This window comes from Vanellus vanellus, assembly GCF_965231255.1.
Source record: "Vanellus vanellus genome assembly, chromosome: 17".
Taxonomy (NCBI): Eukaryota; Metazoa; Chordata; class Aves; order Charadriiformes; family Charadriidae; genus Vanellus; species Vanellus vanellus.
The window spans coordinates 13,817,279-13,832,763 of record NC_138922.1 but is presented as its reverse complement, the minus strand read 5'-3'; the positions used below and the strand labels follow the sequence as shown (position 1 = coordinate 13,832,763).

At 60.9% G+C, this 15,485-nt stretch overlaps 2 protein-coding genes across 2 annotated transcripts in view; both read right to left on the bottom strand.

The window, feature by feature from the left end:
* The window catches only part of RPL38 (ribosomal protein L38), a 173,497-nt gene extending 159,324 nt beyond the window's left edge, over positions 1-14,173 (bottom strand). Inside the window, exon 1 of the mRNA XM_082492387.1 lies at positions 14,169-14,173. The gene's annotated coding sequence lies outside the window, so the exon portion shown is untranslated. The remainder of the gene's footprint in view (positions 1-14,168) is intronic.
* Positions 7,677-8,792, bottom strand: SSTR2 (somatostatin receptor 2; the record flags this gene model as incomplete). Its single annotated transcript, XM_082492182.1, has 1 exon — positions 7,677-8,792. One exon carries the CDS (start codon positions 8,790-8,792, stop codon positions 7,677-7,679), a length of 1,116 nt encoding a protein of 371 aa, XP_082348308.1.
* Positions 14,174-15,485: the final 1,312 nt, after the last annotated feature.

The following is a 15,485-nucleotide window of genomic DNA, read 5'->3' as shown; positions in this document are numbered from 1 at the left end:
GGCAAAGACCGTCTGCCCAGAAAGCTGATGAAGGGCCAGGGCCAAGTGAGACTTCTCAAGGCTCAATTATTGCCTGTTGAGGAACGCCGATGTGTGGTGAGTATTTACTCTAAACTCGAGAAGAGGGAAATTTTAACTACCGGTGAGCCTCTTCCATCCTCCTCTACCTGTCCACCTGTTTGAATATCCACATCAGGAGCGTGGGTGTCTGTATCTTTCACTGGATCCAAATATTTCTTCCTGTCTGCATGTGTGTGACTCCTTGGATGGTGTGTGTTTGGATGTTTTGTGTTTATACATATGTACATACATACATTTTGATTTAGGATGCCTTGTAGTAAGTTAGTGTGACTTGTCATTCTTGAATCTGTAATTAAGTCAGTGTTTTAATTATAACGTATTCTACTGAATCACCTTGTTAATCCTCAAATTGGTTAATGAGTGCTGCCAAAATTCAACCTTTTGATCCACCTCAAACCATTAATAAACCTTGAATTGCAGCTAAGTCATAACCATGTCAAATATTTCATCTGCAACAGGAGAGCTCTGTTCAGACAGGGGTATGGTGAGGCTGCAGCTGGGGGTGTGCTGAGGACCCCTCCAACAGCCCTGCTCTGGGCACCAAGATTTTCCCCCAAAATACTTTCAGCAAAATGCCGCTGGCCCCATCTGGTGTGGTTTTAATAAAAAAAAAAAACCAAGTGCCCCTCCTGCTCAGGTTTGGCAAAATCATGCTGAGTGAAAGTGTGTCTGGGGGGGCACAGCTGGAATGTACCCGCTGGAAATACAAAGGCCCTTCTGAATAGTGTTTTATTTCTCCCTCTCTCTCTTTTTTTATCTAACTCCACCTTGCAATACCTACACTTTCCATCATCTCGCATATTTTCAGTCTGTGGAGGCAGAATGAAATCAGCACGCTCTGTTTTTTGTTTGCAAAACCTTCCCTGGGCAGTTACTGCCTTTCTCCTATCAGCCTTCGTGTGAAGACTTAATCTTTCTGACAGAGACCTGGAGCCATCTCTCTGTACGTACTTGTGTGTACATATAGTTATATATAAATCTGACCAGAAGAACTCCCTGGAGCCAACGTACCTGTTTAGCACCTAATGCTGACTCAGCCCTCTACAATGCAGTGTAGCAACAAGTGTGGTAATTGCTTTCTTACAAATGCTTGCTCCCAGAGGAAAATCCTGCCCCAGCTATCTGCTGCTCCCCCGCGAGAGGCAGATCTCCAGGGGCAGGGCTGCCTCCGCCGGGCAGGAGAGCATCCAGCTCCACCAGAGATGCTGGTGTAATGAGCGTGAGTGGTCTTGGGAGGCTGTTGGGGCTTTGCTGGTAGAGGTTGTATTCAAATCCCATAAAATTTAGGGCAGGGAAAGAAAAAAATCATAGGTGTTTTGGAGTGAAGGGGTTTATTTGCATGGGAACTGTTGATGGCAAAGCCGGCCTCCGCAGCTGGTCAGAGACAGACTTTTCATTTATAGAGAGCCTATTTCTTTACATCAGTGTGTCTCCCCATTAATGTACATTTTCTCTAAGCGCACCCCCTTGTGCGTGCACACCCCCTCCTGGGTCTGACTTCTCCAGCAGATTAAACCTCCAGTGATGGCACTTTACATGCCCTGATCTCATCAAACCCAGCCCAGAGGTGTTGCTGGGCTTCTCCTGTCCGGCTGTTCAGACTGAGTTTCTGCTCCCCCTTGTATCGAAGGGCTATTTGTGGTCGTGCATCATCAGTGACCCGGCCAGTTGAGGAGCTGGTGCTGGCACAGATGTGCCTGTACCTCAGTGCCCCCAGTTTGTACTGACCAGGGACTGACCTTGTGGGGTTTTGGGGCAAACGCAGCTCTTCTGCTGCATACACCCTCCAAATCTGAGACAACCCCACAGGTGAAGAACCATGTGTGTTGCTCACCAGTGGGAAGAACTGGTTTTGGGAGAAGGACTGAGCGCGAGTTGTCCCTTGGTGGGACTCCAGGGCTGCTGCCTCTTCTCCTCCCGGGGAAGAATCCAAGCCTGGGTTATACCCCGCTGCTCCCGCCCAGCTCTGACACACACACACAGAATCAGAATCTGTAGGAAAACTCTTTTACTTCCCTCCCACCCCATCCGTGACTCCCTCCCTGTGGCACAGACAGTGGCGGTCGGGGGCCTTTGCCGCGGGAAGGCTTAGTTCCACTCCGAGACATTGAGAAACGATTGCTATGGAGGAAAGCAAGACTTATAGCAGAGAAACGCTCTCGGGTGCGTTCCAGTCACCATGTGTCATACAGCAGACCCACACACACTATACAGAGCACAGCTATAGATACAGAGGAGTATATGTACAGGAGGTGGGCAGCGCAGTGCGGTGCTGCTGGGGGCGGACACGACCCCCGGATCGCTACAGCCCCGGCTTGGTAGGGAAGGGCTCTTGCGTTTAGTGGAGACTAAAGCCCATCTTCCCTTGCCCTGCAGAAGTTGTCGGTCAATGTGGGAGCAGCCTCCGCGGTCCCTTCCGGCTCACGCACGGTGCCACCAGCCCCACGGCACACGGGGAGGGTGAGGGGGACCCAAGGGATGCCCCTGGGGCTGGGTCCGACTCGCTCCTGTGTGCACAGGGAGGGGCTGCTCCAGCAGCCGCAGCAAAACACGGACTGCGGAGTGTCAGTATAATAAACCCCTTTGCTGGCAGGTCCAGTATATACACATATGTACAATCACCCACCCCTTCCCTCCTGGCCGCACGGCGTGGGGTGGGGTGGGATGGGATGGGATGGGATGGGATGGGATGGGATGGGATGGGATGGGATGGGATGGCTGGAGCGCCCAGGCTTTGCAGCACTATTCTCCTTCTGGTCAGGGTGTGGCTTGAGGCTGGTTCCCCCAAATCTCAGCTGGAGCCTGGCTGTCCTCTTGCCCTGGATTTTTGCAGTCTGGTTCCTGGAGCAAGTGCGGAGTGGGCTGAAATCCGGCAGGAGACACGGGTGCAAGGCGGGCAGGGAAGGGCAGAGGTGTCCTTGGCTTGGGAAGCGGCAGCTCCCGTTTTAGACCTAGTGGTGGGAAGGGCGGTTTGGGGGTCTGCTGTGCCCTTTGCTCGTCCCTTGCTGGCGATTCCCCCTTCGAGCAGCCTGGGCAGGGTGTGTGGCCGGTGCAGCCCCAGCAGCGGGGACGGAGACTCTCCCTGAGCAGTTTGAAAGCAGCTCATTCCCAGCAAAGGCTGAAAACAACCCCCAGAGACAGGAGGGTCAAGCCCTGCTCTAAAGCAGTGGCACAGATCCGGAGCCTGGGAGCTCTCTGTGATGGAGCTGGCTGCGGATCGCAGGCTGCACGACTGCCCATGAGGCTGCTGGCGTTTGTGCAAGTCTGGGAGGGAAGAGACCTCTCCATGGAGTCTCCATCAAAGACAAGGCTTTTCCCATCAGAACAGAGAGTCAGGGAGCCCTCCAGAGACCAGTGCAGTTCATTAGGAGATAATTATTTTAAAGAAGTCCAAGGCAGCATTGGTGCTGATTATGAGGAGCTGTAGAAATGCAACAGGAAGGCTCCAGGTCCAAACCCAGCCTCTCCCAGCTCATCAGCATGGGATTTGGCTATTGATCACCAGGGGGGCACTGGCCATCCCAGCTCCAGGAGCCAAGCTGGTCTGAGGTGGGCACAGCTGGAAGCACGGCCGGGGCGATGCTCAGCCCAGCCACAGTGCCAGGCACCACAGGCATCAACCCCCCGAGGGCTGAGGGAGCGGGGACGGTGAGGATGCCTCCATGCATGTCGGTCCCACAGGGGCTCGGGAGAGCTGCGGAACAGCCCCTCGGCCTCGCTGGGGCTCCTCGTCTGCATGGGGTGGGGGGCGCCAGTGGCAAGGAGGGGGAGTTGGCTTCTCATGGGCTTCGGGGGGGCTGCGCAAGTGCTGGGACTGGTGGTCTCTTGCAAGAGCGACCCACTGCAAACACCCCCGGTGACAGCCCCACCACCGATGACAGCCCCACTGAGGCAGCCTCATCGCACGCGCAGCCCCGCAGCGAAGCGACCAGCCCCAGCCCTGCTCCGAGCAGCGCGGGGCCGGATCCATGCTCCTGGCACACCGGGGAGCTCTATGGGATATGTGGGTCTGCACTTCCAATCACCCCCGATTTGTGATAAATCTGTTCCTGCTGCTCCGGCCGGGCAGGCGGGAGCTGTAATTAATCTCACTTGCCCGGGGACAGTCTGCGTGTGAAGTAGCAGCGGAGCCACTCCAGCACTTGCAGCATCAGCCTATTCACTGCAATAACCGGGAGAGATTTCTCATTACGCCGCCAGCAGCCCTGCGAGGCTTTTCAGAACAGATCCAATATGAGGTCAAGTTCCCACTAAAATCAAGTGGCTGGGAAGGAAAACTTTGTTACGCGCAGCAGCAACAGTGCTGCTGTTTATTAGTCAGCAACGAACCGGCTGAAGGTTTTATTTTGCTGGTTTTACTGCGAGCGTTGGGCAGCGGCTGCGGCTCCCTCCCCTGCTCGCTCCACCGAGGCGGTGCGTTTTGCCCTCCTGCCCTTTCCCCCGGGGTGAGCTGCGGCAGGGCGGCCGTGGGGTGCCCTGACATCCCCCGGCAGCCACCTTGTGCTCCTGCCCTGCAGCATCCCACCTTGTTGGCCTCTGGGATGTCGGTGGCAGCCCCCTTGTGCCCCTCGCTCCTTACCTGCAGCCCTGTTACCCCCAGCCCAAGACAGTCCCTAGGTGCAAAGTGGGGGGAACGGAGTATTTCAGATCGCAGCCCCCCTTGCAGAGCCCTGAGCTGCCAGAAGGGTCACTGCCTGGGGGGGGTTCACCAGGACAAAGCTAACCTGGGGCACAGAAAGATGGGCTTTTTAGTATTTTTCACATTAAACCAGCGCAGAGGAGATGCTCTCAGCTGGGGGCTCCTGCTGGAGACTCCCATGGGTGTGTGACTGGAAATAGACATCACCTCCCACACTCCCCCCCTCCATCGTCAGTCGGGGCATTGGTGGCAGGGCTCGCAGGGACAGGACCGGGGTGAAGCCGGTCGCTGGTAGGTTTGGGTCTGCCCCCGCCGAGGGTGAGTACCGGGGGGTGCGAACCTCCGCTCCCGTGATGGGCAGGGGGCTCAACGCACCCCCCTCCCCGCCGCCTCCCCGGTTTTCCACACAAATAACTCCTTCACCACCCACCGAATATGAAATATCCAAAGCCCCGCTGACGCATCGCTGCAGCGATGACACTGAAACCGTATCCGAACAGAGCGCTCCGGCTGCACCAGGCCCAGCCGTCACCATCCAATATTTCACTGTCGGGTGACACGCTGCTCTTGTTTTAATTCCTGCAGCATCAGCAGGGCAGCCTGCGCTGCCTCAGAGCCTGCGGTCAGCTTTACTTAACGAAGCCGGCGCAGGGATGCGCTCGGTGAGCAGCTGCCTGCACAGCCCGGCGCAGGCAGCGAGGGGACAGGCAGGCAGCGCTGAGCCCGCATGATGCCTGCGAGCGCAGACACACGTTCCTCGGAGGAGCAGTAAATAGTTAAAAGCAAATAAACGCTGACAACACTCTGCTTTCCCTGCAGAAAGCCCCTGAGCCCTGCACTGTGTCCCCAGTGCTGGCGCTGCCGCACGGAACCAGTGTCTGAGACAGCTGGGATGGGGAGCAGGCGTCGAGCCCGGCACTGAGCTCTTTTTGGGGGGTTGGTGGGGGGGCACAGCTGGATGTGTGATACCCCGGGCAGGGACTTGCTGCAGAGACCGGGTTAGAGCCATGGGAAAACTTCTCCCAGAGCTGCCGCTCTCGGAACATCGACTTGGGGGTACGTGGGTGAGCAAGGCAGCACCCCAAAGCGGGCGGCACCCCGTGGGCAACGCTCATCCTCATAGCGCAAGGTGAAGGCTCCGCGCCCACTGGCCATGGGGCCGGTGTGGGAATGCCAGGGTGGGATGGGAAAGGGGAGTGTGGACGGGACCGGGCTGTTTTCTCCACCTAAACCACTGCGTTCCCACGGCTCGGCTCTGGAGCGAGAGCCTGTGAACAGAGTCTGGCTTCTGGCACAGAAACTGCTCGGGGTGCTCTAGCAGGAAAACGGCACTTCTCCCTCTCCCCTGGGCTTTCCCTCCTGCTCCCGCTGTGCTGGCCGAGGAGGGTGGCTTTGCCGGGGCAGGAGCAGGCGGTCAGGGGTCCTGAGCCCCGGCTTTGTGCACTGACCCAGAGGGGCAGAGCTGAGCGCTCCAGGATGGTCTTGAGAAGCTAAATGCAGCGGACGCTGGGCCAGACCCACCACCCCGTGTCACCCATTTCCCACGCAGTGGTGCAGGAGAGGGACAGGGGGGCTGGATGCGTGCTGCCCCGCTCTTCCTCATGCCTTGGTGCTGGAAGCCCCGTCATCTGCTCTGCCCGGTCCCTCCAGCTCGGATGAAGGTCGGAGCCAAGTCCCCAGCACCCCTCCCCTCCTGTCCCCCATCCTCTCCATCACCCCTTCCTCCGGCGTAACTTGCCTGGAAGGAGCAGGGCAGGCGTCACCGGCGGCCGGTCGATGCTCTCACCGCGTGCCGTGGGGCCGGCAGCCCCAGCAATCCTCGGAGCCAGTGCAGGACAAGCCCGTGTCTCCCCCAGGTGCAGGAGCCGTCGGCAGCAGCAAGATGTGCCGCTGCCTGTGCCAGGATGCTCCAAACCCCCGGTGGTTTTCTGCTGTTTAAACGCTTCCGAGGATTTCCCACCAGGGACTGGTGCCGGGCGATCGTGCCGTGGCGGCTCAGCCAGCCCGGCTGTGGCTCGCTGGGGAGAGCAGTGATGTCGGCTGCTGGCGCAGCCTGGGATGGACCGTGAGCAGACGCGGGTGGCAGGAGGGGCAGCGGCTACTTGGGAGGGAAAAAGGGGGAAATCCTCCACGCAAGGAGAAAACCTGCGGGCAGGTGACGTCACGGCGGGAGGAGGGAAGGGGCTCTCCGGCAGCGGAGCCGGCGGGGCCGGAGGAGGCAGGGTAGGAGCGTGGTGGGACTCGAGGGGCTGCGGGCTGCCGGGGCGGCAGAGCTGCTTCCCGTGGGGCAGCCGCCTCCGTCCCGGTGTGCCACCTCCAGGCAGGGCGGCCGCTGCAAGCGATGCAGTCAAACAGCAGCGGGGAGGCTTCAGGGGAGGCGATGGAGGAACTTAGAAGACGGGCAAAATGCAACCCCAAATATCGCTGTCTCCTGGGGGAGGGCGGCTGCGGGAGCACGCTCGGGCTCTCAGGAGAGCTCCCACTGGGTCTTGGCTATAAGACGGCGCATCTCTGCGGTGGCACACACCCGTGGCCTTGGCCCCTCCTGAGGTCGCCCCACTGCGTGCATGTGTCCACGTGCAAACACCCCTTCTGGGGCAGAGCACCCAGAGCCAACCAGCCCCGAGGGGAATGCCAGGGAAGCCAGCGGAGCCGCCCCGGCCGTGGCTGTTGCCCACGGTGGCACTTCGGTGTGGAAATGCGCTGCATTGCTACAAGTTGTCTTTGTTTTCCTGGCGAGGCAGCTCCTCGTATTCCGTATCCTTCCCAGCGCTTGAAAGCCAACCCGTCAGCAGCTCAGGAGGAGCCTGGCCGAGGATCCCCGCCGCCCATCGCTGTGCGCACTGCTGTCCCCTAAGCTGGCTCTCCTGCCCTGACTCCGTACGTGCCACCACCCCGCTGCAGCTGGGAGCAAGTGGGGAGAGGAGAGCGAAGGAAGGACAACCCTGCTGTCCCCTCAGATGCTCGTCTGCAGGTCACCATTGAGCAGGGTCCTTTGGGTTTCTGTGGTCTCGTTGAGCCTGGATTTGTCCTGCTTGCTGTCGCTCCGGTCTGCCTCGTCCATGCCGCTGACCTTCACCAGGCAGAGGACATTCTGAAAGCTCTTCTTGAAGTTGTCGGACAAGAAGGCATAAAGGATGGGGTTGGCACAGCTATTGGCGTAACTGAGGACCACCACAAAGTCGAACATGCCCTTGAGGACAGGCGTGGGCACAATCAGGACGGAGACTGAAGAGACGTTAAAGATGTAGAAAGGGAGCCAGCAGAAGATGAAGACAGCAACCACGATGGAGACCATCCTGGTGACTTTCTTCTCAGACTTTTTCCTCTTGGAGGAGCCCACTCTGATGCCCGAGGACTTGACTTTGATAATGATGAACAAGTAGCAAAGGCAGATAATGGTGAGAGGCACCAGAAAGCCCAGGATGAAAGCGTAGATGATGAAGCCCGTGTACCAGGCGCCCGACTCTCCCGGCCAGATGATGGTGCAGCTACTCCTGCCGTGATTATGCTGCACCCCAGCATAAATCATGATGGGCATGATCACCAACAGGGAGACGCCCCAAACGGCCACATTGATCATTTTGGCTGTCCTGGGCCGCCTCCACTTGGCAGATTTAATGGGATGGACGACAGCCAGGTACCGGTCAATGCTCATAACCGTCAAGCAGAAGATACTGGTGAACTGGTTAATCCCGTCCACCGTCATGACAATTCTGCAGATGGCTTTGCCGAACGGCCAGTGCACCAGGGCAACCTGCATGGCCAGGAAAGGCAAACCCAGCATGAAGAGCTCGTCTGCGATGGCCAGGTTGAGGATGTAGATGTTGGTGATGGTCTTCATCTTGGCATAACGGAGGATGACATATATGACCAGGGTGTTGCCGCACAGCCCTATGATGCAGACCACGAAGTAGATGAAGGTGAGGATGGCGTTGCTGGTCAAGTCGAAGTGATGGCCTGTGGCGTTCTGCGACGCGTTGGTGGGCGCTTCCACGGAGAAGTTGTCGAAGGGGGAAGACGGGGAGAACCAGAAGGCGGTGGCGTTGGGCAGCTCGTATTCCAGCTCCATGGCTCTGCTGGTCCCTGGGCACTGCTGGTTCAGAGGATCCGAGATGTCATCTTCCCTTGCCCTGGGGATGGAGAAGATTCTAGAAATCAGAGAATACATAGAAATGAAGGGATTTCTGGGGAGGATTTGCCCGTCCTGCTGCCAAGCTCTGTGGGAGAGATGCTCCCTGGAAGGGCTTTCCCCAAACCACCTCCCCATCTCCACTCTGGAGCCCGTGTGGTGCCCAGCAGTGGACACACCGCAGCTCCTCCTGACTCCGGCGGCACCGTACTCCTTACGACTCCCCAAAATCCAACCGGCGAGTCCTCCGGGTGGGTGCGACTGCCGCCGGGAGCACCGAGGGCAGAGGGAAACCCTTTTCCCTTCCCTTGCCGTTCGGCGGGGCGCCCGCCCCTTCCTTCCCGGCCGCCACCCGAGCCGGGACGGGCGCCCCGAGCCGGGACGGCTCCCGCGGGCGATGGGCGATGGGCGATGGGCGATGGGCGATGGGCGATGGGCTCGGGGCGGGGGCGCACCTCCGCCCCCCTCCCCGGGATCCGTCCCTGCGCTCCCCACCGCCGCGGCCGCGGCCCCGCCGCTCACCTGCGCCCGCCGCCGCGCCCCGGCCCGGCCCGGCCCGGTGGGCAGCGGGGAGGCGCCGGGACCGCCCGCTCCGCTCCGCACCGCTCCGCTCCGCTCCGCGCCCGCCGTCCCCGCCGCGGCTCCGCCGCCGGACTCAGCGCACCGGCTGCGCCCCGCCCCGCGCGGGGCGGCTCTGCGGGGCCGGGGCGGGGACAGCCCTGCCCGCCCTGCCTGCGCGCTGCCTGCCCGCTCCCCTCCCTGCCCGCGCTGCCCGCCCTGCCTGCGCGCTGCCTGCCCGCTCCCCTCCCTGCCCGCGCTGCCCACCCTGCCCGCGCTGCCTGCGCCCTGCCTGCCCGCGCTGCCCACCCTGCCCGCGCTGCCCGCCCTGCCTGCGCCCTGCCTGCGCCCTGCCTGCCCGCTCCCCTGCCTGCCCGCGCTGCCCACCCTGCCTCTGCCCGCTCACCTGCCTACTCTGTCCCCCTGCCAGCCCGATCTGCCCACCCTCCCTGCCCGTGCTGCCCACCCTGCCTGCCCACGCTGCCCACCCTGCCTGCTCCCCTGCCTGCCCTCCTCTAGCCACCCTGCCCACTGCCCTCCCTGCCTGCGCCCCTGCCTCCCCCCCCTCGCCTGCCTGCTCTGCCCACCCTGCCTGCTCCCCTGCCTGCTCCTCTCCCTGCCCAACCTGCTCGCTCCCCTGCCTGCCTGCTCTGCCCACCCTCCCTACCCTCCTCTGCCCACCCTGCCTGCTCCCATTCCTGCCCACCCTGCCTGCCCTGCCTGCCCTGCCGTGCCCCCTGCCCTGCCCGCACCCGGCCAGCCCAGCAGAGCCCCTCAGCTGCCCGTGGCACTGGGTGCTGCTCCCGTAGGTCCGGCTGGCCGTGTGGGCCCGGGCTTTGCGCCTGACGGAGGAGCCTCTCCTGCGCGAGAGGGTGTTGGTGCATGGCGAGGGGTGTCCAAAGCCCAGGGCTCGGAGCGGGTCCCAGGGGTTCGTGCCGGAGGTGCTGTGCAGCAGGCAGCGTGGGCGCAGCGTGGGCGCAGGGACCCTGGTTCCACCCAGAGCATGGCGGGACCTGCCCGGCTCCGCGGGGCTTCCAGCAGAAGAGAGCCCGCAGGACCCTGCGCCCCTCAGCTCCTTCGCCTTCCTCGCGCGACCTTGGCCTCGCTGCCCAGCTCCCGCCGCAGAGGCTGATTCTCTGCATATTGACCCCAGTGACGGTGCAAAGGGCTCAGCTTGTCCTGGTGTCTCCAGGGCCACCGTGGGGGAAGGGATGGGGCAGGGCGACGGCAGTGTGATGGCCATGCTGTGACCCCGCTGGAGACCCCCAAGAGGTGTCTGAGAGTCCCAAAGTCTCCGGGGAAGCTGGAAGTACCTTGGCCCCAGGATTTGGCACCTTGCCACCAAAGGCAAGAGAAGACGGGTCCTTGCTGGCCTGGCACGGCCTGGGGGGACGTGAAGGTGATGCAGTGATTGCCCACAGCTTTGGGGTCTCTGGGGACTTGTGCAATACAGGTGGCTACTGCCACAGCCTCTGCAGTCGCCCAGTAACAATGGGGGAGGACGACCAAAAAAGAGAGGTTTGGGAGAGATAACCTCTGCTCTGGTTTGTTTGAGATCTTGAAAGCAATTAAATAATACCTATTCCTCCCCCCCCCCCCCCCCCCCCATTTTCATCACTTATCAAAGAGACAATAGAAAGCAGGATATTAAGAGTGACGTGGAACAAAGAGCCCAGAGCCGGGCTGCTGATTGCGGCAAGAGGTTCTTGTTTGCACTTAGCCATCCACTTCCCAAGGTGGATCTGAAGACACCAGGTCCACCAGGGAGAATCATGATCAGCCTCATAAACCTTTAGGAGGCTGGAAAAAGCTTCTCCCGAAACAAATCGTGTGGAAATCAATATCCCAGTAAAAGTGCGTGAGGAGGGAGGACAGGGAAGAAGATGGTTTGGCTGATGCGGGTGGGGGATCGGGTCTCTGCGGGGTGCTGCCCGCTGGGGATGGGGTGCCCCATTGCGTGTCACCTGTGCGCGTCACCCAGGATGCTGCTCCGGGCAGGGGGACCACCGCCGCGCTCTGCCTGCTGGAAACGCAGGCAGCGGTGCAGGCAGAGCAGAGATGTTCCCCGACACTGGGGAGGAGGGAGCGCAGCACACCAGTGTGGCACGGGAGAGGGTTTTGATGCCTCATGACCTTTTCACAGTTGTTTTATCCTCTCTCTCGGCTGGTTCCTGTGCCCGGGAGGGATGTCCTGCCCCTGCCCTTCCCTCAAAGCCGCATCGCTGCAGCAGTTTCTCCCAGCGCGGTGCTGAGCATTGTCTTCCCGCTGTGCCGGGGGCTGGAGCGGTGGGCAGGCGGAGCGGGGGGAGTGCGGGGATCCCGGGGTGCCTCTCGCCGGCTGCGGGGCTGCCTGCGGAGCGTCAGGACTTCAGCCGCCCTCTGCCCTGGGCTGTCACCTCCGTGGGCGGCTGGCCATGGCTGCAGGGGCCAGGGAGCTGTGTGAATTCAGCCAGCAAGCTCGCTTGGCTACAACCAGATCTGATCTTCATTAAAAAAACCCCAAAACTAATGAAATGATGGGCCAGTGTGTATTAAAGGGCTGATCTGCACTGATATCCACCCAGCGAGGAGCGCAGCAGCAGCAAGCTGAATCAGAAAGCTGTGCTTGAGCCTTTTGAAGATTTTTATTTTTTTTTTTTTATTATTCTGCTTAGATTTTGGGTTGAATTAAAGCCTAATGTAGAGCGTGATCTATATCCCTGGGTGGTCCCTGGTTTGGAGAGATGCTGTACCCCAGCAGCTGGTTTAGTGCTGGCAGATAAACTCCTCTTTGTCCTTTAGCCTGGGAAGCATCCATTCTGCTGAAAAGCAATTTACTGGTGGGGCTGGATGGAGGAGAAACGCGCGGCCCCTTCCCACACGGCTTCGGCGGCTGATACAACCCATGGGAGAGGGGCACGGGGATTACGTGACCGCAAAGCGGTTTTTAAAGTCCTTCCAAGTTTCCTGCCATCCATTCCCAGCTGTTCTGCAAGACTCCCCGTGGAAAACAGCGCTTTCGACCCCTGTCCTGGAAATGAGTGTTGTCAGGCGCTGGGGGTTTGGTTGCCAAGGGAGGGGTAGGGTGAGCCGGCCTTTCTCCCCGAAACGCGGAGGGGAAGCAGTGCCATCTTCGGCGTTTTGCAGGAATGAAGGAGTCTGTGTTGGATTGGTGGGGCTCTCTGATGGTGGAGGGGAACTGGGGGGGAACTGGGAGGCAGCTGCCGTTCCCCCGCAGTCAGGAGGGGGAGGATTTGCCCCGCAGCTTGCTCCTCCTGCAGCTGCCCCGCACTGCTGGGGGAGAGATGGGGGTACACAGGGTCGGTCACCCACTTTTGGATCCCACGTGGGTGCCAGGAGGTCCCTGGCAATGCCCTGCCTGTCTCACCCCTGTCCATTGCTGTCCTCAGGAGTGGCTCTGCCCACAGCCCTTCTGCCGGTCCCCCCCGTCACCTCTGTTAGTGACCGATGGCAGAAATGCCGGGCCATCGCTCTGGACCCTATTTGTGCTGGGGGACAGGTGCCAGGGGGTCCACGTTCCCTCTCATCTCCTTTCCTCTGGGTGCCCGGCTGCAGTGTCCCACGATGTGGCAGGAAGGACCTTTGCAGGGAGCGAAGTGCTGCCGGGCAGCTTCGCTGGCCCCGTCACCGTCCCCCCTCCCAGCGCGCAGGGTGCAGTGCCGGCCCGAGGAGCCCCGGGACTTGTCACCGCCTTTGCAGTGACGAGCCGGCCCCGAGCAGCTCAGCCTCTGTGCACGGGGCAGCCATGCCCAAGCCCGCTCCTCCCCAGCACGCTGCAATCAGAGGGACCCCGCTGTCCCCGTGGCCGTAGGGACAACGCCAGCGCAGGCAGAGATGACTGTGGTGCCCTTATCCCTTCCCATCTCCAGCCCAATAGCCACGAGCGGCTTTGGTGGCTCTGCTGACGCCTGGCTGGAGGCTGCCTGGCTCACTTACAGGGATGCCTGGGATGGGGGCAGGTTTTGCTTTGTGCTAATTAGCCAGACAAACAGGCCTGGACCGTCTCCCTGGACCCCGAGGCAGGGCAGAACCAGGCTGGTTGCTGCCGGACGACGTGATTTAATCGGGCAGCGTCTGCAGCAGTGATTGATGGCGAGGGAGAGGCGCTGGCGCCTTCACCTGCGGCCACGGCAGGCGGGAGCATCCCCGCACGCCCCGCAGCATCCAGACCCTGCGGGATGCAGGTTTTCGAGGCTCTGCTGGGGGACCCCCACACCCGGCTCCTTCCCCGGGGCTGCCTCCCCCTCCCACCAGACCTCCCTGCGGCTCCTTCCTCCTACTCCCACATCTCTTATTCTCACCCTGCTGTTATTTGCCTCCCTAATTAGTTTATTGATCTCCGCTGAGGGTGCCGGGGCTGGGCTGCAGTGAAAGCTGCTGCACACATTCCCCGTGAATCATATGGTGAAAGCCCTGACGCTAATGAGCCTTTGGCAACCGCGGCCCGAAATCTCTGCTCGTGCCCGTGTCTCTCCCTGCTGTGCCTGGCTGGCTGGAGGGTCGGGCGCATTAAATGGGGCCTTAGCGCTCTGCCTTTGGCAGCCAGGCCACCCGCGCCAGCCTGAAACGTCAGGGTCGGTTACAGCACGCATCCATCCACTGGTACTCGCATCCCCTCACTCGGAGCGGCCGCGGGTCGGAGCTCAGCACCGGTGGGACTCTGCGCTGCCCCAGCCTCGCACCACGTCCAGCGCGCCTCTCACAGCGAGCCTAAAGCCAGCGGACAAGCGTAAAGTTGTCCCTTTGTGCCCTGTGACTAGCAGCTGCCATTAGCTCGTGGGATGGGCATGGCGTGTCCCTGCCTGGTCCTGCGCCGCTCCCGTGTCCTGTCCCTGGGACATTTCTGGATGTCCTCGTCCCCTTGGCAGCCGCCTTGGTGCAGGTCCAGGCTGGCTCCGTCCACTGCCCCAGCTTGACGCGGGTGAATGTACGTTGGGAAAGAGCCCGGCGGTGAGCCCAGCCTGCGCAAAGGGGACACAGGGCAGGAGCAGAGGGACCCCGCTCGCCGTGCCCAGCGAGAGGCACGTCTGGGGCATCTCCAAATCCGCCTCAGCCTGCGGTGCCCCCGGGCTGTCTCCTGCACCCTCTGCCTGCCTCAGCTACCCCAGGCATCCTGACAGAGTTTTATTGCAAGAAAACAACAGGGTTTGGGTCCTGGCTTCCCACCGGCCCCAGGGCTCCCAGGAGCCGGGACTGCGGTGCTGCCCCTTGCAGCATCTCATGCATCTTAAGGAGAAAGATTGCACAAGAATTTGTGCCCCTTTTGTTGTTTAAATGCATTTTAGGGACTCCAGGGAATGCATGGATGCGATGGCTGGTCTCATCCTTCCCGGTGCTGCCGCAGGCAGGGGCCACGCAGGAGCTGCCGTCCCCCTGGCACTGCCTTGCCGGGGGGGGTAACTGCCATCTGCCCGGCGTGGGACCCTGTCCTGGGAAAGGTGACACAGAGATGTCCCTGCACACAGAAGTGACACCGAGGAAGCGGGGGGGTGGGATGAGATGATTTTGCTGATGCTTCTGCACAGACCCTCACTGCCATCACAACCGTCCCCATTGCCCGGGGCTGCCCACGTGTCCCCAGGCAGGGACATCCCTGCCAGCCACCCCCAGACCACGGCAGCGTGCAGGGCTGCCGTGTCAGCAGTGTCCCCACGGCCAGCCCCGCCGGCTCACCAGCTGTCCCCAGCCCTGCCAGCGCCTCCGTCACGGCTGGCCGGGGATCCCCGGGGCAGCAAGGGAAGCTCGGTTTGCTCTGTCCCCGTGTCCCTCCCAGCTGGCACCTCGCACTGCAGCTGCCTCGTTACGGGAGCTAATGAAGGATGCAGGCAATTACGGGGGTGAGATTGATTAAATCCTAAATCTGGGAGGTTTCAAATGGCCTTGACCTTTCCCAGCTGTGGCAGGAGAGGCTGATCAAAGGCTGTTAAAAGATAAACACTCTAACAAAGAAGGGTTATGTTGCAGAAGAGCTGGATGTGTCCTTCTGCCACCCCCTGCACCTTCTGGCATGGCACGCACAGGTGGCACCAGCGAGCCCCGGGGCTGCTCTGGCTCCCTCTGCCCTGTGGCCATAAG